The 23,094-nt window shown below is 36.2% G+C and overlaps 1 protein-coding gene across 1 annotated transcript; it reads right to left on the reverse strand.

Annotated features, from left to right (window-relative positions):
* Positions 1 to 7,516: 7,516 nt before the first annotated feature.
* Positions 7,517 to 18,594, reverse strand: pgm1 (phosphoglucomutase 1). The gene is made up of 11 exons (XM_067373970.1): positions 18,289 to 18,594; positions 16,786 to 16,948; positions 15,300 to 15,443; positions 15,094 to 15,219; positions 12,724 to 12,914; positions 12,008 to 12,162; positions 11,746 to 11,861; positions 11,066 to 11,201; positions 10,765 to 10,948; positions 8,341 to 8,475; positions 7,517 to 7,825 (listed from the first exon to the last, which is right to left on the reverse strand). The coding sequence occupies exons 1-11, from the start codon at positions 18,532 to 18,534 to the stop codon at positions 7,736 to 7,738; spliced, it is 1,686 nt and encodes a 561-aa protein (XP_067230071.1). The 5' UTR covers positions 18,535 to 18,594; the 3' UTR covers positions 7,517 to 7,735.
* Between the last annotated feature and the right edge of the window lie 4,500 nt (positions 18,595 to 23,094).

A 23,094-nucleotide genomic window follows, 5' to 3' on the forward strand; every position in this document is an offset into this window, starting at 1 on the left:
TTTTACTTTTTAAGGTCCATAACTGTCAGTTGATCACCTTTGATTGAAAGTCCTGTCTCTCCAATATCCAGACTCAACGTGCTGCTGTTTCAGGTCTGTGGAGACTAGACAGCGAATGGTAGCAATTTTACAAGCCAAGGGTCTTGCATCCTGACCCGTTTCTGTTCATTTATGTTATATCAGTGGATGACAAGAAGAGAAAGACTTTCTCCTTTTGAAGTGATGGGCTGGGTTGACTCTCCAGACCCAGAGTTCATCCCTCATTTCCTCCAGTGACGTCAGCTCTCTGACACACACAAACGGCAGGCTGCGATCAAAGCCCAGTTAGAAACTGCACTCCTGCAGACTCTAATATGAGCTCACATGCTGGGAGGAGATCCTGATTGGTGGGGATGGAGGAGGGAGGGGTGTCCTGCTGCTTTCATGAGAGGTTTTTGGCGGAATGAATTATGAAGGAATGGAAACTAATGTTAAGAATTGAACACATTACTATGAGCATGTGATTGCATAAGCTGTGAAGATTCATAAAGCAACATAAAAATTTTGCTTTTTTTGTTGTTCTTCTCTACAGTCAAGCAGCTCAGCTCTGAGCTCAGTTTTCAAAGAAAAGAAAATCGGTACCTTTTCTTCTGTGTGATTGCATCTAATATTAAACATTTGGAAACCATTATCTGCTGAGCAGCAAAGCAGCTGAAATATTTTTGACATGGGGCTGTTTTTCTTTCCGATGTCTATCTGTTTTATTTTCCCAAAGTAAAATAAGATTATTAAAATTGCAACCATGCACATCGAAACTCATCTAATTGTAATGAGCAGGGGGATTGAGGGTTATGCGGCCCACTTTGAAGGTCCATCCCCTTGGCCGTTCTCCACACACACAGCGGATCTCTTTAGAATGGACCTTCTGTTCTGAACCTTAAATGGAGTAATCTCTTGAGTTACTAGGGTTTGTAGCTAATGGGAATAAAACCACTTGAATTACAAATGAGCATTACTGAGCTACCTACTGAACTACCCCCTCAAAAAACTGATTTAAAGTTACTTGTGGTCTTCCCTTTGTAATATTCTTTTTTCCTAGGATTACCTGGTTCAAATTCATGATGCTCATATATTTGTTATATCTATTAATTAATTAATTTAAAAAAAACATTTTAAAAATGCAATTCATGCATCCAATGGCTTTAACACAGCTCTTCTATAATGGGTATGTTTTTCATTTCTGAATTAAAATTAATTTTGATATTATCTGAGGGGATAAACCCCAAAAAATCAGGGTGATACAACTGTCCTGATATCATAATGTGCAAAAATCATCATAAAAAGAATGAAATTCTTGAAAAGAATTAGTACACTCTTAAAATAAACTGACATTGATAGTTCCATCAATGTCCTATACTAAAAATATGGTTCTTTGGGGAACCAAAAATGTTTCTTTTATTGCATTGCTGTGAAAAAAACCTTTTATGGATATGGGTATAGATAGTTTGGTATAATCTTTTGTTATTCATTAAAAAAAAAAATCCCAAACTGCTTCAATGCTTTTTAATATCTCAAACTTTGTCAAATTAAAGTCATGTGGTGCAGAAATATGCAGGAGAAAAAAAGGATATCATATAGAGAAGAGCAGTCCCTCATGACTGTCAGTGTTCATAAGTCTATTAAAATAATAGATCATTTTTATGACAAAGCAAGTTTAGTTAGTTTTAGCTGTAAAATGTCATGCTTTGAGACTCCCCAAAACTTAATATTTATGAATTATTTTTTTTTTACCCTTTTACCTTAAAATTTAAAAATAGTAATTGAGATGTGTACACGATCCTACGGAAGAGGATTAGGGCCAAGCTATAATAAAAAAATAAAACAATCTCAAGATTAAAGTTGTTAAATTTCGAGAAAAAACTCGTTAAATTTTGAGAAAAATGTCGAAATAAAATGTTGAGAATAAACTCGTTAAATTACGAGAAAAAAACTCGTTAAATTTCGAGAAAAAAAGTCGAGATAAAATGTTGAGAATAAACTTGTTAAATTACGAGAAAAAAACTCATTAAATTTCGAGAAAAAATTCGTTAAATTGTGAGAAAAATGGCGTTAAATTTTGAGAAAAAAGTCGAGATAAAATGTTGAATAAACTCGTTAAATTACGAGAAAAAAACTCACTAAATTTTGAGGAAAAAGTCGAAATGTTGGGAATAAACTCAAATTATGACTTTATTCTCAACATTTTATCTTGACTTTTTTCTCGAAATTTAACGAGTTTTTTCTCATAATTTAACGAATTTGTTCTCGTAATTTAATGACTTTTTTCTCGAAATTTAACTAGTTTTTTTCTCGTAATTTAACGAGTTTATTCTCAACATTTTATCTCAACTTTTTTCTCGAAATTTAACAACTTTAATCTCGAGATGGTTTTAATTTTTTATTATTGCTTGGCCCTAATCCTCTTCTGTACGATCCACTGGTATAATTTTTTCAAAACTATATTAATTGTCTTTTTCTTTATTGAGGACATTAATCCACCTACAAAATTAATATCTGTAGACTTAAAAAAAAACAGACTTTCAAAGAGATTATGCATTTATTGTCATGCATTTATTCCACCCAAATAAGGGCATTGTTGGTGACTTCATTTCTGGTAACAGATGTTTGTCTGGTGAGACATTTTTGAGTGGAGTTCAAGATGTGCTGTGATATTGACCTCATTCTCATGAAGGTCTGTAAATGACGTCTATTAGATCATTTACATTTAGATCAAAATAAGCCATCAAATGACAGAATCAATGTGCATACCAACATCCAATGACATCAACTAGATTTGTGTTACTAGCACGCTAAGGCACAAAGATCAGCAAGGCAAGGTGATATTCACAAAACTCATTTAGTATGACAGCAATAGAGCACAGAGAGGATCATTTGAAGTCTTTGGGTGGGTGGTCGCTCATTAAGGTTTTTCCAGTCTTTGATAGCAGTTATTTTGTAGGGTTCATGTTTGATCATATGGAAGTAGGGTCAGCAAGAATTAGACAGCAAGTGACATATATGTAATTCAAACATGTGTGTGTGTGTGTGTGTGTGTGTGTGTGTGTGTGTGTGTGTGTGTGTGTGTGTGTGTGTGTGTGTGTGTGTGTGTGTGTGTGTGTGTGTGTGTGTGTGTGTGTGTTTCGGGAAAGGGTAGGGTGAGGTGGTTCAACAAGGAAACTGAAAAATGCGAAGAGAGTACCAGCATGACCCTGTTGCTGTATTTATTTTGCCTGGCTTTAGGAGTGATTACTTAGACTCGATCATGCTGATCTTTGCCCACATGACCTGCTGACAATGATTGCATCTCAACACATTCCATAAGGCTTTATCCTGGGCCCAAAAAAATATACAATATGGAGCAATACATTGTTGTTGTTAGGTCAAGAGGTCATCTCTCGCTCTCTGTCTTCTGTGTTATTAGATTTACATGGTAATTGATATCATAGCATAGCAGCAGCACACACTGGATGACAGAGAGGAAAAGAATGCAGAAAAGACAGACATGCCAAACTGAGATAAAATGTGTGAACTAATATTTTGGAATATTTAAGTTTCCTTGGGTTAATCTGTCATGTATTGTCCAGTAAATAACTGGAATGAAAACTTGATGTAGGTTTATTTTCATTGAGCAAACTGTGCATGGGGAACTGTGTGAACTTTTGAAAACAAACAGATTCTTTCTCTGCAGGTTTCCAGTTGCTGTTTCACTGTTTCTGACCCCCATGTTGAAAAACAAGCAACGGAAATATGCTACTCCAGACTTGATGCAAGCAAAACTGTTACATGAGGTTATATGCTACAAATAAATATACAAATGCAAATAAACAAACAAAAATGCAGTTTAAAAAAAATCCTTCTTCTGAACATATTCACTGACGTGCAAAATTTAGGGTTTTGTAAGATTTTTTTTTTTTTTTTTAATTTTGATTTGAAGTGTCAGTTTTTGCATTGATTTTACTAGTCAAACCTGAACACAGAAGAGGACATTTTGTTACACATAACATCAAAATGTAATAAAAAAGTAACAAAAATGAACAGGTATGCTTTTTCTGGGTATGACCTGATTTCAACCGCTTATTTGAATATTTTGGCTCAGTTTTAATATATTGTTACAGCCACACCAGTTAATTTGTGTGTATAATAGTGTATTGTGTGTATCTGTTTTGTACTCTTGTGTAACCTCTTCCTTGCTGCTCATTTTTTTTCTGCTTTTGGCTGAATTATTGTTTATATTTCATATATATGTGTGTGTCTTTGACCCTTTAACATGTCCGAATCATGTCCATGATTTTTTTGTGTTCACAAAAAATAGCTAATGCGACAAAAGTCACCAAGCGTCCGATGAAAAGTCATCCCATTCCGATGAAGCAAAAAAAAGTTACATTTTCTGTAATTTTTGATAAATTGATAATAATAAATAATGATTTCTGAAGGATCCTATGACACTGAAGATTGGAGTAATGATGCTGAAAATTCTGCAAATTCAGAATTACATTTTAAAATATATTAAACAAGAAAACAGTTATATTAAATTGTAATAATATTTCACCATATTGCTGTTTTTACTCTATTTTTGATTAAATAAATCCAGCCCTGCTGAGCATATGAGACTTCTTTTGAAAACAACAAAAGAAGTCTCACCAACACCAAACCTTTGAATGGTATTTATTAGTTCCACATCTCTAAAAATGTGAAGTACAATTACTTAAGTAAGCTTTAAAGTATCTTAAATATTATATAATTTACCATAGAAAAGATAAAAGCAAAACAGATGTTAATAGGAGTAAAATAACTTTTAACATTTCCAGAATACTTTAATAATTCACTACATGGAGTTTAAAAGGTGTATGCACTGGTTGCAATTTTTATTTGACAAGATCTCTTTAGTAATCATTTTAAAATGTATGGTTAAATTATTTTTGCGAGTGATCTTCTCTAGGGCTTTAGATCTAGATTAAATAAAGATGCTGTAGGTAGAAATATAAAGAGATTAAAAGAGAACTTCAAAATATAATAACCTGACAGCTAAATACACACTGTTACAGCCATTACCTCATGTAATGACATCCAATGAAAATAAAACCTGCAAACCATTACTTTCCGAGCAGGACGTTCTTTGTATCTCGCTATGTCAACATCGGGGGGCTTCTACAATGTGGAAACCTGTTCTGAATAAAACGTCCCACCCATTTATTCATCCAGAGCACAAGTGGAAAACTATTTGAGAGCAGGTGTTTGATGGGCGTCCTGACAGCTACTAATAAATGGGTTGTAATAAAGTTGAGGTAATTTCTGACAAAGACTGAAGAAATGTTTTGATCATAGGTGTATGTGTGTATGCAGGTTTGTGGTTTCAAATTGGCAGCAATTTTTTTTTTTTTTAAATATATTTCTCAAAATAAAGAGGTTTCTGTTCTCAGGTATGTGCACCTGATTTTCCAGGTCCCATATTACCTAAATTGAAGGAAATTTCAAACCAAATAGACTGACTGGGAGTTATGATGACAGCATATCAGTTCATGAAGGCATATACAGTGGTCCAAACATTTGAGACCACTAATGAAATTGCTTGTTTTTTCCCCTCCTTTTTTTATACATTTATATTTGTTTTTTTCCTTTTACTTTACTACTTAAAGGTGCCATCGAATTGAAAATTGAATTTACCTCGGCATAGTTGAATAACAAGAGTTCAGTACATGGAAATGACATACAGTGATTCTCAAACTCCATTGTTTCCTCCTTATAGAAATCTCATTTGTTTAAAAGACCTCCGAAGAACAGGTGAATCTCAACATAAGACCGACTGTTATGTAAAACAGTCGGGGTGTATGCCCCCAATATTTGCATATGCCAGCTCATGATCGAGGCATTACACAAGGGCAGCCAGTATTAATGTCTGGATGTGCACAGCTGAATCATCAGACTAGGTAAGCAAGCAAGGACAATAGCGAAAAATGGCAGCTGGAGCAATAATAACTGACATGATCCATGATATCATATTTTTAGTGATATTTGTTAATTGTCTTTCTAAATGTTTCGTTAGCATGTTGCTAATGTACTGTTAAATGTGGTTAAAGTTACCATTGTTTCTTACTGTATTCACGGAGACAAGAGCCGTCGCTATTTTCATTTTTAAACACTTGCAGTCTGTATAATGCATAAACACAACTTCATTCTTTATAAATCTCTCCAACAGTGTAGCATTAGCTGTTAGCCACGGATCACAGCCTCAAATTCATTCAGAGTCAAATGGAAACATCCAAATAAATACCATACTTACGTGATTAAACATGCTGCATGACGAACACTTTGTAAAGATCCATTTTGAGGGTTATATTAGCTGTGTGAACTTTATGCAATGATAGAGTTGAGAGCTCGGGAGGGGGCCGTGCAGCCTGAATCGGTGCATTTCTAATTATGCCTCAAAATAGGCAGTTAAAAAAATTTATTTAAAAAAAATCTATGGGGTATTTTGAGCTGCAACTTCACAGACACGTTCAGGGGACACCTTAGACTTATATTACATCTTGTTAAAAAACTTTTGATGGCACCCTTAAATTATATACTACAGAGCCCCTAAAAGGATATGGTGCTGGAACAATTATGGGATGGGAGAAAAAAAATGCTTTGGCATTCCCACTAGAAAATAGGAGCTCAAAAGTTTTGCCAGCGAAAGCAAAGTTTCACAGGGGAACGCAAACATTTTGTGAGTGAACCGAAAACATTTGAGACAACCCAAAAGCATTAACATATTTTTTCTCGGCATGTCCCTTTAGAGGCTCCGTAATATTCAGATATAATGTGTATGTGTATGATTTCCACGTTCTAAAGAGACTTATGTGCTTCAATGGAAGTAAGAAAATGTAACCTTTAATTATTCTGGTCTCTTTCTGTAACCAAACAGTTGATGGACCCCATTGAATACCATCGTTTTTTTTCTTCTCCATACTATGGAAGTCAACGGGGTCCTTCAACTGTTTGGTTACAGACATTCTTCAAAATATCTTCTTTTGTGTTCAACAGAAGAAAGAAATTCATACAGGTTTGAAAGAACTTGAGGGACAAAATTGATGACAAATTTTTCAGTTTTGGGAGAACTATCCCTTGAAAGTCTTTAGTTTGGAAATATCCCATTAACCCTAAAGATTTAGGTTATACAGAAGACTCTTCTACAGAAGATTTAGAATGTCAAACCCTGATGAAAGACACTTGTGCTATTTGTGGTGCTAATTTAAATGGAGATATATTTGATGCAGGTTTCCCCGTCTTTAGGATTCTATTTCCACTAATAACACACTGGGGTGTAACAGTTACTACTTTCAGCCACAAATGAAAGACAAACTGTGTATATGAATAAAATATAGCTGTTGTTTTTAGAATTTAAATATGATTGATCTAGCAGACACAGAACAAAGTTAAGCGCTTTACTCCCTTAGACAAACCAAAGTGTAAAAAGAAGCATGACTTCCTTAAGAACAAAATCACAAGAAGCCATTCATTTCATAGACTTAATTTTATACTCTCTCTCTCTCTCTCTATTTATAATGGATATAGATCTTTGATTGCACATGTGGAAATGTGACACTTTCTAGAGGACACACTGAATGCATAATGACTGTGGTATGAAACTGATGGCAATAATTATAAAGTAAGGCATTGCTGAGAACAGTGAGGGCTAGTTTTGGGCTGGATCAGGTGAATATGGGCTTTAGGGTATTTATGTGATCACAGTGGGAGCAGTGCGGCCCGTCTTTTCCTGAAGCTGAGAGATCCTCAAGGCAATGTCCACCAGAGGAGCCAGCATGACCTATTCACAACAGTCAAGAGGGATGGAAATGTTATAAGTGCACTATTAGGGAACCACAGAATGAGAGAAATACAATAGGTACTTTGAATTATACTAAATGAAAACGGATGGTGCGAATCTAGCGCTTCCTTGTTTGTATTAAATATGAACGTCCTATTCTTCTACAGTAACTCAAGCCTCAAAACTCAAGATGAAAAGGACTGCTGGAACTAAAAAGTCATCTCAGCTCCATTCTAAGCATGTCTGAGGTTGATTCTTTAAGACAGACTAATAGTCCTGTGATCCAGTTTGATCAGATACAATTGAGTGAATTGAATCTTCAACCATATGTGCTGGGATAAGCATGTCAAACTACATTAACGCTAAAGCTACAATGGATTTAAGTCATCAAAAGTACAAATAATTTGAAAATAAAAATTAATTAAAAAAAAAACGTTGTGTGTGAAAGTAATTTGTGCTGAGAGAGCAAATATTGTGTGGAAAAAAGGCAACTTAGTTTTGACCAATCAGTTTACCTGTGGGTCCTCATAGATTTTCTGGGATTCGTTCTCATAGCTGTCAATGTAAAGCCTGATGGTTGCCCCAGCACTGCCTGTCCCGCTGAGACGGAAGATGATACGCGAACCATCAGTGAAGATGATCCTCAAACCCTAAAAATCATGAAGACAGGAAACGGGGATGATGGCCAGCATACTGTGTTTTGGAAAGTATGCAAAAATTCCATGAAATTGAGAAAGGTGTTTAGACAAAACATTTCCAAGACTGTTCTTTTGATCTGTATATGTATGAGATATTTCAAACAAAATGAAGGTCATGATGAGGCTATTCTGTCATCATCAGTAATTTAATCAGAGAAATCAAGAATATCAATATGCCATTTCAATATTTGACATTTATATTGTACAATAAGGCATTCATAATTGCAATAAAGGGGTAAATAAAAGAAACTTTTATTATATAAATATATTAAATATTTTAATATGAAAGTAGAAAAGCAGCTGGTTTCCAAATAAGGGTAGTGAATTTCTAACTTGACTGTTCAAAAACTTATATTTATATTTCTGTTTCAGATAAACGCTGTTCTTTTGAACAATCATTAACAATCAATAATCAATTGATTATAATAAAGAAATATTAGAAGAGTTACAGTATGGTTTCATAGTAAATCAAACTCTTTTCTTTCAAAATATGAAAGAAAGCTTGATTTCTCATGTGAACCCTTTAAAGTCTTGTCTTTTTTTTTTGGTAGTTTCTGATCATATCCGGGAGAAAGATGATCTGTGAACAGTGTTCGCATGGCTCTCAAATAATAAATATTGATCATAATAAGAATTGCATATGCATTTTTCCCATAGACTTTTGGAAAATTGCAAAAAATAAGCTCCGTGTTTAACAAAGGGTTATGACACTTACACGTTTTGTCTGTCAAGATAATCTTTACAAGTTAACACAACATTTATACATTTTGAAGCCTAAATAAAGTCGTCAGATATAAAGGCTAACAGCAGGCTATAAACAGACTACAGCACACCATGTGGCAGATCAACGTCACCACCACCAAGCTTCCTCAAACTTTATTTAGAAAACATGCTCGCTGATTATGATCTGCACTGTGTATGAATACTTATCTACTTTTTCATGAGAAATCCTGTTCAAATGTCCTGTTTGTCATGATGACCACCAAAGGAAGTAGTTCCTTTTAGCAATTTGTTAGCAACCACCATTTTTAAGACACAGTAAAGGTTTAAAAAAAAAAATCACAAGCAGCTTATAACTGGTGTGTTTTATGTCATAGATCAAAACGTGAAAATATTTAGAGGCTTTGTTAACCATAGACCTTATTTCAGGCGATTTAGCAAAAACCCATTCAAAAAACCCATTGATTTTAGGGTCATGGAACCATAAGTTCTAAAATGCTAACTCACTTCCGGGTTTTGCATACAAAAACACGTCATCCCTGAGGTACTCTATAGACATCAGAATATCAAGCTGACCTGAAATCTGCAGGAGAGCTAATTACAAAACTTATTGTGCGATGGACTGAACATGTGATCACTTAAATGGCACAATATGTAATTTTTCGCCACTAGAGGTCGCCTATTCAAAACAAAGGTGTAGCTTTATGACGCCGAGATTGAGTGCGGAATCATGGGAGATGTTGTCTTCACCTCACAGCCAGCGGAGAAGAATTTGACAGGGCTCGGGCAGAAATCATATTCTTGGATAAGCTAATGTATTAACATTGCTGTTGTATGATGAGAGACAAGCGCGACACACGGCTTGCGCTTCTTCCGGTCATGTGTATGTGGGGTAAAGCAGAGCTGTTTTATCATATTAGTTGCATTTGTGTGTTGAAAGTTGTTATAATTCTACTCAGTCTGTTTGCTCGTCGGCTGCTATGAGACACTTAATGCACAATGCAGTAAGCTAGATCGATATTAGACGTGGTAAAACATGGTACTCGCTGTAAAGCAAGAAAATGAGATTTAAACAATAAGACTAAATGTGTTGAGCTACATAACATGATTAGTTTTCTGTCTATAAATGTATCCATCTAAACATTTGCTCACCTGTATAATAAAACACATAATATATTAAAACATCTTTGGTGTTTCCATGGTTTCTACAACATAAAACCAGAAATCGAGGGTAATGTGGATATGTCACTGATAGGCGATGCATGGACACGGTCCATGTCCTGGTTAAAACTGCTTATTTCTCTGGATTTAAACATTCTTGGAAACATCTGGGATAATGTAAGGACACAAGTCAACAAAATATATAACATTGTTCTAGTGTTTTTTGGATATTTTAATCCAAAAATCTTACATATTGTGCCTTTAATCATTTATGCCTTCAGTACCAGTAGTCACATCCAATAAGATGAATCATTTCAGCTCTTATCATTATTTTTGGAGTCTCTTGTACACTTGACTCACCTGTCCTTTTGAAACACTGCCATCAACAGGGTCTGTGTACTCAAAGTTATCAGCCTTCTCCACTTCATATGTTTTATCCCCCGAGGAGAACTTCTGCCCTACAAAGGCTTTATCGAACATTGTTGTCTGCAAGTGATCAATCATCTTATTCGCAGCATCAGAGTCCACCTCTTCATAGTCGTACCTGAAACAGAGATTTGGGACAAATCAAACAACAAGTCTACCAGAAGAGGGCAGTCAAGCTACAGAGATCAACATTTCAACTATTGTCCATATGCAAGTGTCACTTTTTTGCAGTTACCTTGTGAAGAAGTTCCGTCCAAACCTCTGCCAGTGTTCTTTCATGATATCCTCTACACTCTGTTTGCGAGTGGCCAGGATTGAGAGCCATGAGAGCACTGCCCACAGACCATCTTTCTCCCGGATATGATCAGAACCTACCAAATAAACAAGAGAAATCAAGATATCAAGCTTTCTTTCATATTTTGAGAGAAAAGATCTTGATTTACTATGAAAACATACTGTAAGTGGTCATAAAAAATTAAATTATGACTTAATCAAGCTTATTTTGTGATGCAGAAACAAGTTATTTTCTGTAAATGTGCAAGACATCTGATTCCTTAGCTGCTATAGGTTAAACATTAGAAGAGTAACAAGTGCAGTAAATGTTAAAACTATTTGCACAACAAACCAGTGTGTTTATGATTACAATAATAAATTAAAATAATACAATATAAAAAAATATAAAAATATACAATATATGAAGTTTGTTAACATTATAAGTGGACCTAAGTGGGTAAAAAAAGAAAAAGAAAAACATTAATAAAATTAATTTTAAGAATTCATAAAAATGTATAATTTTTTAACAATTTAAAAACAATTATATAACACTAGCAAACACTTTTAATATATATATATATAGCTTAGCTAGTTAAAATCTTCTATTATACTGGATAACAGCATGGTTTCATAGCTACTTACCAGTACCAAAGCTTTCTTCACCACAGAGGGATAACTTGCCAGCATCCATCAAGTTTCCAAAATATTTCCAGCCTGTGGGGCTCTCATAAAGTGGCATCTTCAAAGCTTTGGCCACCCTGTATGTTAAAACCAAAGAATACATTTCTCCAAAGTTTATGAAATACTGTGAAGTGTGTTGTGCAGGATTAAAGGGTTAAAAGTTATACACCAACTGAGATGGTGAAATATAAGGCTAAATAACAAAATGTAAATGTGATTATACTTGTCTAAAGCCCCACTGGTGGGCATACTGCGAGCCAGACCCTTCACGCCTGTCTTCTGGAAATAAGGGATGGAAGTAATGTTGGCACCGATGACTGCCACAGAGTCTGAGGGGTTTACAAAGAATCCATGCTTACCCAGAACCATGTTACGATCCTGCAAACAGAACAGCAAGAGAGGAAATATGACAAGGTTTTAATTGAGAATAGTTACTAGTTGATTTCAACTGCGTAATTAAATGTACACCTTTGGATGCATTTAATTGATCAAAATTGACAGACACTTATAATGTTACAAAAGATTTACATTTCAAATACTATTCTTTTGATTTAATTAGATTTTTTACTTTCTATTCATCAAAGTATAAAAGAATATTAAGCAGCACAACTGTTTTCAGCATTGATAATAATAAGTAAATGTTTCTTGAGCATCAGCATATTAGAATGATTTCTAATGATCATGTGACACCGAAGACTGGAGTAATGGAGGCTAAAAATTCAGCTTTGCCATCACAGTAATAAATAAAATTAAAAAAACAACAAAAAAAACAGCTATTTTAAATTGTAATAATATTTCACAATATTACTGAAATGACTGTATTTTTGATCAATAAATGCAGCCCTAGTGAGGATAAGAGACTTTTAAAAACATTATAAAATCTTACCGACCCCAAACTTTTGCACGGTAGTTTATATGGTATGTTAGTTATAAACTTACACCATCACCATCAAACGCTGCTCCAAAGTCATATTCACCTCCCTTCATAGCTTCGACAAGGTCAGCAGCATATGTTAAATTAGGGTCAGGATGGTGTCCCCCAAAGTCCTCAGAAGGGACACAGTTAACAGCAGAGTTAGCTGGGGAACCAAGCTCTTCACACACTATCTTCTTTATATAAGGACCCACCACTAGTGTACAAAATACATAGAGAGGCAGTCTTCAGTTTATGGACAACATTCCAGGGACTTTGAGCATGAAATATGAACTATAATCCAAAATATGGCCCATCAGCAAAATTCTAATGAAGATGAAAACTTGTAAATAAAACATCAGGATAAATATATATAAATTTAATATATATAAATATATATAAACTCCTGTTAAAACGGTTAGTTTCTGTGATGTAAAAAAATAAGATAAATCATATCAGATTACAACCACAAATGCCACTGAAAACCAAAGTGATACATTTCAAAAAAAAAAAAAAAAAAACCTCTAAGCTTCAGCTTTCTGTCATTATTTAGTCACCCTCATGTCATCTTCATTCATCTTCAGAACACAAATTAAGATATTTTTGATGAAATCCAAGGGTATCTGAACCACACATAGGCAGCAACGTCATTGCATCTTTTGAGGTCCAAAAAGGTATTAAAGACATTGTTAAAATAATCCATGCGACTACAGTGGTTCAATCTTAATGTTATGAAGTGATGAGAATACTTTTTGCGCACAAAAACAACAACTTTATTTAACAATTTGAACTGTTGTCATATGCATTTGACATAGTGAACTCAGTGCAGGCTTCCGTGTTTACGTCCAAACACCGGCTCAGTATTGGCCAACACTGTACACGTAAGCAGCATGATGCATGCATGGGATGCTGATGCAGGAGCCAGCCAAAAATGAGTCGCCGTTAGGATGTAGAACCTGGAAGCGCTGAACTGTGTTTACTACGTCAACTGGATATGACAACAGCTCAAATTGTTAAATAAAGTAGTTATTTTTGCGCACAAAATGTATTCTTGTCGCGTCATAACACTGTGGTTGAACCACTGCAGTCATGTTGACTATTTTAACGATGCCTTTACTACCTTTCTAGACCTCAAAAGATGCAATGTCGTTGCTGCCTATGTGTGGTTTAGAAACCCTCGGATTTCATCAAAAATATCTTAATTTGTGTTCTGAAGATGAACAAAGGTCTTAAGGGATTTGGGATGACATGAGGATGAGTACTTAAAGATGCTGTATGTGATTTCTGAAATTCATGGTTGAACATTGTTGATATTTGAAATCAACTCAAACAAACCTACCCCTCTCTTCATTGCTCTGCCTCCAAAACTCACACTCCAATACTAACCACCTTGCTCCGAGTCGGCCTCGAACCCCGGCCTGATCGCTGCTGGCATGCGAGGAAAATGCACTACCAATGACGCTAAACACCTCATTCTCTAGCGGGTGTCAGTGTGTAATAGTTTAACTGCAAAACTCTCACTATCTGGCCACTGTTACACAAACAATGCTAGTGGATGCCTGTTTATAACAGCTGACGCACAACAAAATGCTTCACAAAAAATAAAACGCAGATGATGCAGATTATTTTCAAATCTCCCTCTTGCTTGTTCTCTCTCCTTGACCATCATACGCCCCCTAATGCTGATTGGTTACACGTTTGTTATTAGTTTCAGCCAGACTAACTTAGACTAACTAAGAAATTTCATTTTTAGGTGAACTATCCCTTTAATTGAAGCACCCTTTGACTTTATTAAAGCACTCAGTCTGTTTGGATCAGTTTGGCATATCTTGACTTGGGAATATTTTCCCACACTTCTTTGCAAAAATGTTCTAGATCAGTTAAATTGTGAAGACATCTATTGTGCATCTCTCACAGATTTTAAAAGGGCTCAGGTCTGGGCCATTCCAAAACATTCATCTTTCTTGAATGAAGCCATTCTCTTCTTAATTTTCATCTGTATAGGAAACACCAGATGGTTCTATGCTAAAATTGACTGGTACTGGGGCTATTCATGATTCCCTCCACCTTTTTATTTTTAATTTTACCTTTTTTTTTCCTCTGGAATGTGTCACTTTGTTTTTTCAGTGGCATTGTAAAACAATTCATACAAAACAATTGTTCTGGCAATGAAACTGACCAGCTGCATTTGAATGAAACGAGAGAGAACACGTCAACGTTGTGATACAAGAGATATGAAAGCACTGGTCTCAGATACCCAAATGAAAACTAGCTTACTGCTAATACTAATATATTACATAATTTTTGTAGTTTCAGAGGACCATTTCAGAGGACTTGTTATGGTTTACTAAAACACCAAATGAACCTTATTTTTGTCTGGGGAATATAATTCTTACCTCCATGCATTGCATCGAGCCGTATGTTGATGTGGTTGGGTCCTGAGAGTAATTCCTTCAGAGCAGCAAAATCAAAGATATCTCTTAGCATCTCTGCATAGGATTCTACTGAGTCCACAATTTCCACTGCAAAAGATACACAATTATTAACAAATATGAACAGAAAAATAATTTTATACAAATTAGGTTAGACTCTAAAATGGTACCAGTAAAGGGCTTGAACGTGTCAACCTCAAAGGTTTGCTTCCCGATTTTGGAGAGGTCCACCTTAAGCTCAGGGCAGATGTGATACTCCTGGAGGCTCTTGCTGATCTGAAAGATTTTATCTGTGATGCCCTCTGGTGCAGGACCTGAAGGGAAAAAAAACAACAGACCAACTAAATGCAAGTTTAAAGGTACAATAAGTAATAATTTTGTCCGCTAGAGGTCGCTAGAAGCCTATTCAAAACAAAGGCGTAGCTTGATGACCCCAAGTTTGAGAGGGGAATCTTGGGACATGTGGTCTCCATCTCAACGGATGGTGCAAAAAAATACGGATAGGAATCGGGAGCAAATCATGTTCATGGATGCGATTATTAATGTTATTGTAGTATGAAGCAGAGCAGGACCGAGTGTTGTGGGAGCTGAACGAGGCCGCTGGAGCAATTGCGCAACACACACCTCACGAGCAGCGGAACTTTTATTATGCCACAGTCGCCAGCGCCACTTCCACTTTTTCTGGTCATGAGTATGAGGTAACACAGCTCTGTTTATCATATTAGATACATTTGAGAGTGTTATATGATGTTATAACATTACTCTGTGTGTTCGCTCGGCGGCTGCGGTGAGATTTTAGAATATCATATTTAATGCTGGATGGCTTGTGTTGATCAATGGCATGCATTTCATTTTAAAACGTATTGTATGATGAAGAAAATTCTGTATTACTGTTTCTAAAAATAAAGTTGCATCTGATTATGCTATGTTAGCTACTTGACAAAATAGTGTTTTTCTCTGAGGCATGGTAAAGCATGGTAAAAATCAAGAAAATTGATTTAAACAATAAGACTAAACGTGTTGAGCTATATAACAAAAACAATTAGTTTTCTGTCTATAAATATATCAAAACAGTTGTTCCCTTGTCTATTAAAACGTGTAATATATTAAAGTGTCTTTGGTGTTTCCATGGTTTCTACAAAATAAAACCAGAGACGGAGGCAGACCGAGGTTAACGCGGGTATGACGCAATTGACAGGCGACTCCTCACATGTTCCGGAGCCTTGGTTAAAATTGCAATTTTCTCACGATTTACAAATAGTTGGAAACATTTGGGATAATGTAAGTACTCAAGTGAACAAAATATATAACACTGGCCTAGTGGTTTTTGGATATTTTACTGCAAAAATATTACATATTGCACATTTAAGTGATTTAATGCAGTCTTTAATAGTGGTTGACATATGTCACCAAGCCTTATATATTTGTATATATTTAAAAACTTATCTAATTTTGTTTTGGGGGTCAAGATAGAAAGAAGTTGCTATCTAAAGTATAAATCTGTTTATTTTTCATTTCAGCAACTGTTATGGATGTGTTTTTAATATCTTTATAACTAAATAGTGCGATATCCATATTATGATATGTCTTTACTGTATATAGGCCATCGGTCAGCCTGTATAAGAGAACGGCATCGTCCATCAAAATCTCTCTAACCTCCGCTAGATATGTTGAACTTTATGCCGAAGTCTCCATTGGGGCCGCCAGGGTTGTGACTGGCTGTCAGGATGATCCCACCGACAGCTTTGATTTTACGAATCACACAGGAAACAGCAGGTGTTGACATAATCCCATTCTGACCAATGACCAGTCTGCCAATCTGCAAATCATGGATGAGAGACGCACTTCATGAACTCTGAACCATATTAAAGAACCACTCTGACTTTGCCATCTAGTACAATGTTGTTTACATCACAGCAAACTTATTGATGTGACCTTATGACTCATAGGATGCACATATGCTAAGGACTGTTACACAACACTAGTGCATTGCAACCAATAGAACATGGCTAGTGCATAAAGAATGAAGATATACTACTTAAAGAAATGTAAGTAATGACTGTGTTCTGTCATACAGCACATATTTTACTCAACACAGCACTAACAGAAAGTGTGCAGACTCGAGACGTGACCGCAGGCACGCCTCCTCCACATCATGGTCGTTGCTGCAAAACTCTTGAGGTTAAAGAAATCCTCACAACCTTACAAAATCCTGCTGCAAGTTTTATACTTTCTAAATTAAATTCGCTCTGCAACATGATGAGAGAGGATATTTTGACGTCACCACGCAACGGCTCCTGCTTTTGGCAGTACGTGAAATGTCAAAGGTGTCTCAAAACAGCCCCAGCTTGAAAGAACAACGAGTTCGGTTACATTAAGTCTGAATCGGTTCTTTTGAACAGCTCGTTTCAAAGAACCGGAAAAAATTTGAATATTTTTGTCAGACACGTATTCCAGTAGTCCCTGGCATAAAACAACCGAAGTCACAAGGCAAATTATTAAGTTTTTGTCGATTATGTTTAATTAACACGGCTGTTAATCGGTCAAGGTTCATTACGAATGACAATGTTGAACGGGTTTCTTTCTTGAGGAACGCTCGCACCGATTCAGTTAGTGTACGAATCGCTCAGGGTTGCGAATCTCAAAAGCATCGTCAGCTAAACTGATCGTAGAGAACATTGGTGCCAATGGTTTTACGATCTACTTTGGCTTACGATGCTTTTGAGAAACGCAACCCAGTTCGATTTGTCAATGAATGGCCCAGAAAGGCTTTGTGAAACGGTTCTACCGATACATTAAAAAGATCCGAGTCATATGAATGAGTCGTTCACGAATTGAACGTCGCAGTGTGGAGAATTAAGATTATTTCCCTTAAGTATTATTTATGTAACCTTTATAAATGTGCATGCAATGTTATTTGGAAACACTATGATTAAGTATGCACAAAAATGTGACCATACCGTTTATTCCATGCAGTAAACTAATTTTTAAGGCATGCATTGCATAGCACAATTGAAATTGAACTAACGTTAACTTACCTTGTTTGCAATGAACTCGTGTCATGACTAGACAAAGCCATCCCTTGCTATTTAAGGAAATGGCTTTGTTTTCACGTTTCTTTTGCATTATAATTGCACGTCAAATTCGGCCATTACTAACCCCATTAGCTGCAGCAATCTGGATGATCAGCTGAATAGCGTCTTTCATGAAGAATCGTCCATCTCCTCCCACTACCAGGGTGCCCTCCTGCCTCTGAGCAGGGTCAATGGTGGAAATGATACTCTGGATAAAATTTTCCGCATAATGCTGATTCTGCTGGAATACAGTCACCCTCTTTCTTAAACCGCTAGTTCCGGGTTTTTGATCAGTGTACGGTTTGGTCTTAATAACCGTAATTTTCACCATGTTGCAGCAGCGGTCAGTGTCTATCACTATCCGAGTGCTCAGCGGGATGTGTGTTCACCACGTAGCCTCTCTACTCACACATTGGCCTTTCACCGCTCAGACGGACACGCCCACATTTAAAGGGACAGTTAACAATTTATAATGTCTATAATTCTTGGGTGTACAGAATGTCAGTAATAAAATTATGCAGTTTTATGCTCTAAATTAATCTTGTATCATATGAAAAAAGAGTGGATGTAGGCTAGGTGATTCATCAGACATTTGAGCATTTTATTAGATCTGCACTATAAGTCAGCACAATACAGGTGCCTGCATATAATTAGAATACCATCAAAAAGTTGATTTATTTCACTAATTCCATTCTAAAAGTGAAACTTGTATATTATATTCATTCATTACACACAGAGTGATATATTTCAAATGTTTATTTCTTTTAATTTTGATGATTATAACTGACAACTAAGGAAAATCCCAAATTCAGTATCTCAGAAAATTAGAATATTACTTAAGACCAATACAAAGAAAGGATTTTTAGAAATCTTGGCCAACTGAAAAGTATGAACATGAAAAGTATGAGCATGTACAGCACTCAATACTTAGTTGTGGATCCTTTTGCCTGAATGACTGCAGCAATGCTGCGTGGCATGGAGTCGATCAGTCTGTGGCACTGCTCAGGTGTTATGAGAGCCCAGGTAGCTCTGATAGAGGCCATCAGTTCTTCTGCATTGTTGGGTCTGGCATATCGCATCTTCCTCTTCATAATACCCCATAGATTTTCTATGGGGTTAAGGTCAGGCGAGTTTGCTGGCCAATTAAGAACAGGGATACCTTGGTCCTTAAACCAGGTACTGGTAGCTTTGGCACTGTGTGCAGGTGACACAGTCCTGTTGGAAAACGAAATCTGCATCTCCATAAAGTTGGTCAGCAGCAGGAAGCATGAAGTGTTCTAAAACTTCCTGGTATACGGCTGTGTTGGCCTTGGACCTCAGAAAACACAGTGGACCAACACCAGCAGATGACATGGCACCCCAAACCTGTGGAACTGTGGAAACTTTACACTGGACCTCAAGCAACGTGGATTGTGTGCCTCTCCTCTCTTCCTCCAGACTCTGGGACCCTGATTTCCAAAGGAAATGCAAAATTTACATTCATCAGAGAACATAACTTTGGACCACTCAGCAACAGTCCAGTCCTTTTTGTCTTTAGCCCAGGTGAGACGCTTCTGATGCTGTCTGTTGTTCAAGAGTGGCTTGACACAAGGAATGCGACAGCTGAAACCCATGTCTTGCATACGTCTGTGCGTAGTGGTTTTTGAAGCACTGACTCCAATTGCGGTCCACTCTTTGTGAATCTCCCCCACATTTTTGAATGGGTTTTGTTTCACAATCCTCTCCAGGGTGCGGTTATCCCTATTGCTTGTACACTTTTTTCTACCACATCTTTTCCTTCCCTTCGCCTCTCTATTAATGTGCTTGGACACAGAGCTCTGTGAACAGCCAGCCTCTTTTGCAATGACCTTTTGTGTCTTGCCCTCCTTGTGCAAGGTGTCAATGGTCGTCTTTTGGACAACTGTCAATTCAGCAGTCTTCCCCATTAGCTGATTAGAGTGTGGCACCAGGTGTCTTCAATATTGAACTTTTTCACAATATTCAAATTTTCTGAGATACTGAATTTGGGATTTTGCTTAGTTGTCAGTTATAATCATCAAAATTAAAAGAAATAAACATTTGAAATATATCACTCTGTGTGTAATGAATGAATATAATATACAAGTTTCACTTTTTGAATGGAATTAGTGAAATAAATCAACTTTTTGATGATATTCTAATTATATGACCAGCACCTGTATATACGGCGCAAAGCCGTGCCTAACAAGCCGTGACTTATTCATGATACAGCACTAGCCTCGCGTACCTTATTGCTTTTATAAAACGGTTACCACACAATACAAATATTAAAGCCAAAAAATATGTAGCAATGCAACTTTCATGAAGTAAAATCACTAAAAGCCTTCCTTTCACCGGGAAAAAATAGTCCATGACTGTAAACAGCAGCAGAAGTTACATTTTTATGCCATTAGATGGCGGCAAAGACTGTCTTTATGAGTGAGTCACTCAGTAGCGAATACTTTAAATTGAAAAGACTGAATTGTTGTGAACATGGAACAAGACGCAACTAGTCTCGCGTAGCCAGACGGACGGCAGAAGGTCTGGACTCAATCGCAGCTTTCATTGACTAAGGACCGCCCAAGAAGATGTTTGACTCACATGTAAAGCAACCAATCCGTTTGTTTTGTTCTACTTCATGTTTAGGGGTGTGAAAATGAAAGTCGATGTCCCTACAATTACAGACCGGCGTGCATCTATAAATTATTAATTCAAGAATGTTGTGCAAGTTTACTGCAACAACAGAGGTGCAAACTTCACATACTTTTGAAAATTCAGCGTTCATTTGATCCTGATAAGCACTTGTTGTAACAGTTGTAAACATGACGGCATTCTTCTTCTACGAGGGGGTTTGGCGTCACGGCATAGGTTTCCAAGCGGACCATTAAAGAACGCAACACACACGTCTCCTGGACATCCTGTAGAATTCAACCAGCCAGATGACGACTTCGATACTTCTTAAGTGTTTCCAGATAAGTGTGCCATATGCATCAGATGTTCAGACAACGGTCCATGGGCATGGCGTCTGAGGCTGACGCAACTGACAAATGCTTTGACTAGCGCTGTTAGTCACGGAAAACACCTTAACTGTTAAAAGGACAAGATATTGCAGCAGACATTTTAACAGATTTTTTATTATGAACATAGTTTTGACTTGAAGGAAAATGCTAAATCTGAATGCAGGTAATAAGCTTGTTCAATCTATCTGTTTCTCACAATATTCTTCTACATAATACAGTAAGAAAACAGTTTACGTTGCTAAGAGTGGTTGCTAATAGTGATACACAGAATCAGAATCAAAGACAGGAACTAACCGTTTTATAAATGCTTTTATTTATACACTTATGTACCAAATGGTCTTGTTGGAGAAAATGTAGAGGCCCTATGAAGAGCATGTTGGGAAAGCTGGAGCTCTAGGTCAGAGTTTTGTTTGTCTATTGCATCAAGTTTCGCCCAGAATCCATTCAAAGCAGAACAAAGTTTGCAATGATGCAATGTTTGCAAGTTATCATGATATTGCATGTTTCTTAAAAAAAAAAAAAAAAAAGAAAGGTTAAAAGTCAAGCTGAAACAGTTGACTTTAGTGTCTTGGATGCAACAGAAACAGATGTGGCTGTCACTTTTTATATAAAAGATTTTTAAACAAAAATCTCTGAGCTCTAACAATACTAAATAATATATACTCCCTGAATACAAAGTTTGAAGAGAAGTGTACTTTGTTGGTGATGGAGATGGAGAGAAAAGGAATGCAGTTTAAATACTCCTCACGTCATGTGACCTTTAGTGTCTTGTTCTACAGTTACAGTAGTGAAAGTCAAAGGGCAAAATAATTGACTGAAAGTTATAAATAGATGCTTAAACCTACACGTGGTGTTAAAGGTCAAGGGCGGATAAAATTTAGACTTGTGTGTATAACACTCTGGAATTTGGATTGTATGTTAGACTGCTAGAACTGGACTATGCCCACTGGCTTAACTGCCATGATAATGCTTAAAAACTGAATTAGTGTATTTATTTTGCTTAATTTGTTAAATTGCCAATTTTTTTTTTTAAGAAACCCAAACTGATATGATATGTAATGCTATTAGTGAGGTATGTTACCTTCCATTATGAGGCCTGGGGTAAATATGCAACAAAACAAAATAAATAAATAAATAGAATCATATAATTAAAGGATTAGTTCACATCAGAATTCAAATTTCCTGATAATTTACTCACCCCCATGTCTTCCAAGATGTTTATGTCTTTCTTTCTTCAGTTGAAAAGAAATTAAAGTTTTTGAGGAAAACATTCCAGGATTTTTCTCTATATAGTGGACTTCAACGGCTACTAAAGGGTTGAAGGTCCAAATTGCAGTTTCAGTGTGGCTTCAAAGGGCTTTAAACTATACTAGCCGAGGAATAAGGGTCTTGTCTAGCGAAACGATCGGTCATTTTCTAAAAAAAATAAATTTTTAACCACAAATGCTCATCTTGCACTAGCTCTTCTGCCCACATCACGCTCGACCTTTCCAATGTGATTACGTAATGTGTGGCGTATCGCAGGGCTAGTGCAAGATGAGTATTTGTGGTTAAAGAGTATATAATTTTTTTTTTTTTTTTTTTTTTTTAAGAAAATGACCAAATGAATAAGACCCTTATTCCTCATCTGGGATCGTGTAGAGCCCTTTGTAAACTGCAATTTTGACCTTTGGACTTCAAAACCATAGACATTGAAGTCCACTATACGGAGAAAAATCCTAGAATGTTTTCTTTAAAAACCATAATTCACTTAAAAAAAATTCAAAAATCAATCCATCCAAAAAAACTGTCTATACAATAGAATAAATCATTGTGTGTAAAATAAATTAGCTTTATTTACAAAAAATATGAACATCATGAATGTAACTCACCGA

This window comes from Chanodichthys erythropterus, chromosome 21 (genome assembly GCF_024489055.1).
Source record: "Chanodichthys erythropterus isolate Z2021 chromosome 21, ASM2448905v1, whole genome shotgun sequence".
Lineage (NCBI taxonomy): Eukaryota > Metazoa > Chordata > Actinopteri > Cypriniformes > Xenocyprididae > Chanodichthys > Chanodichthys erythropterus.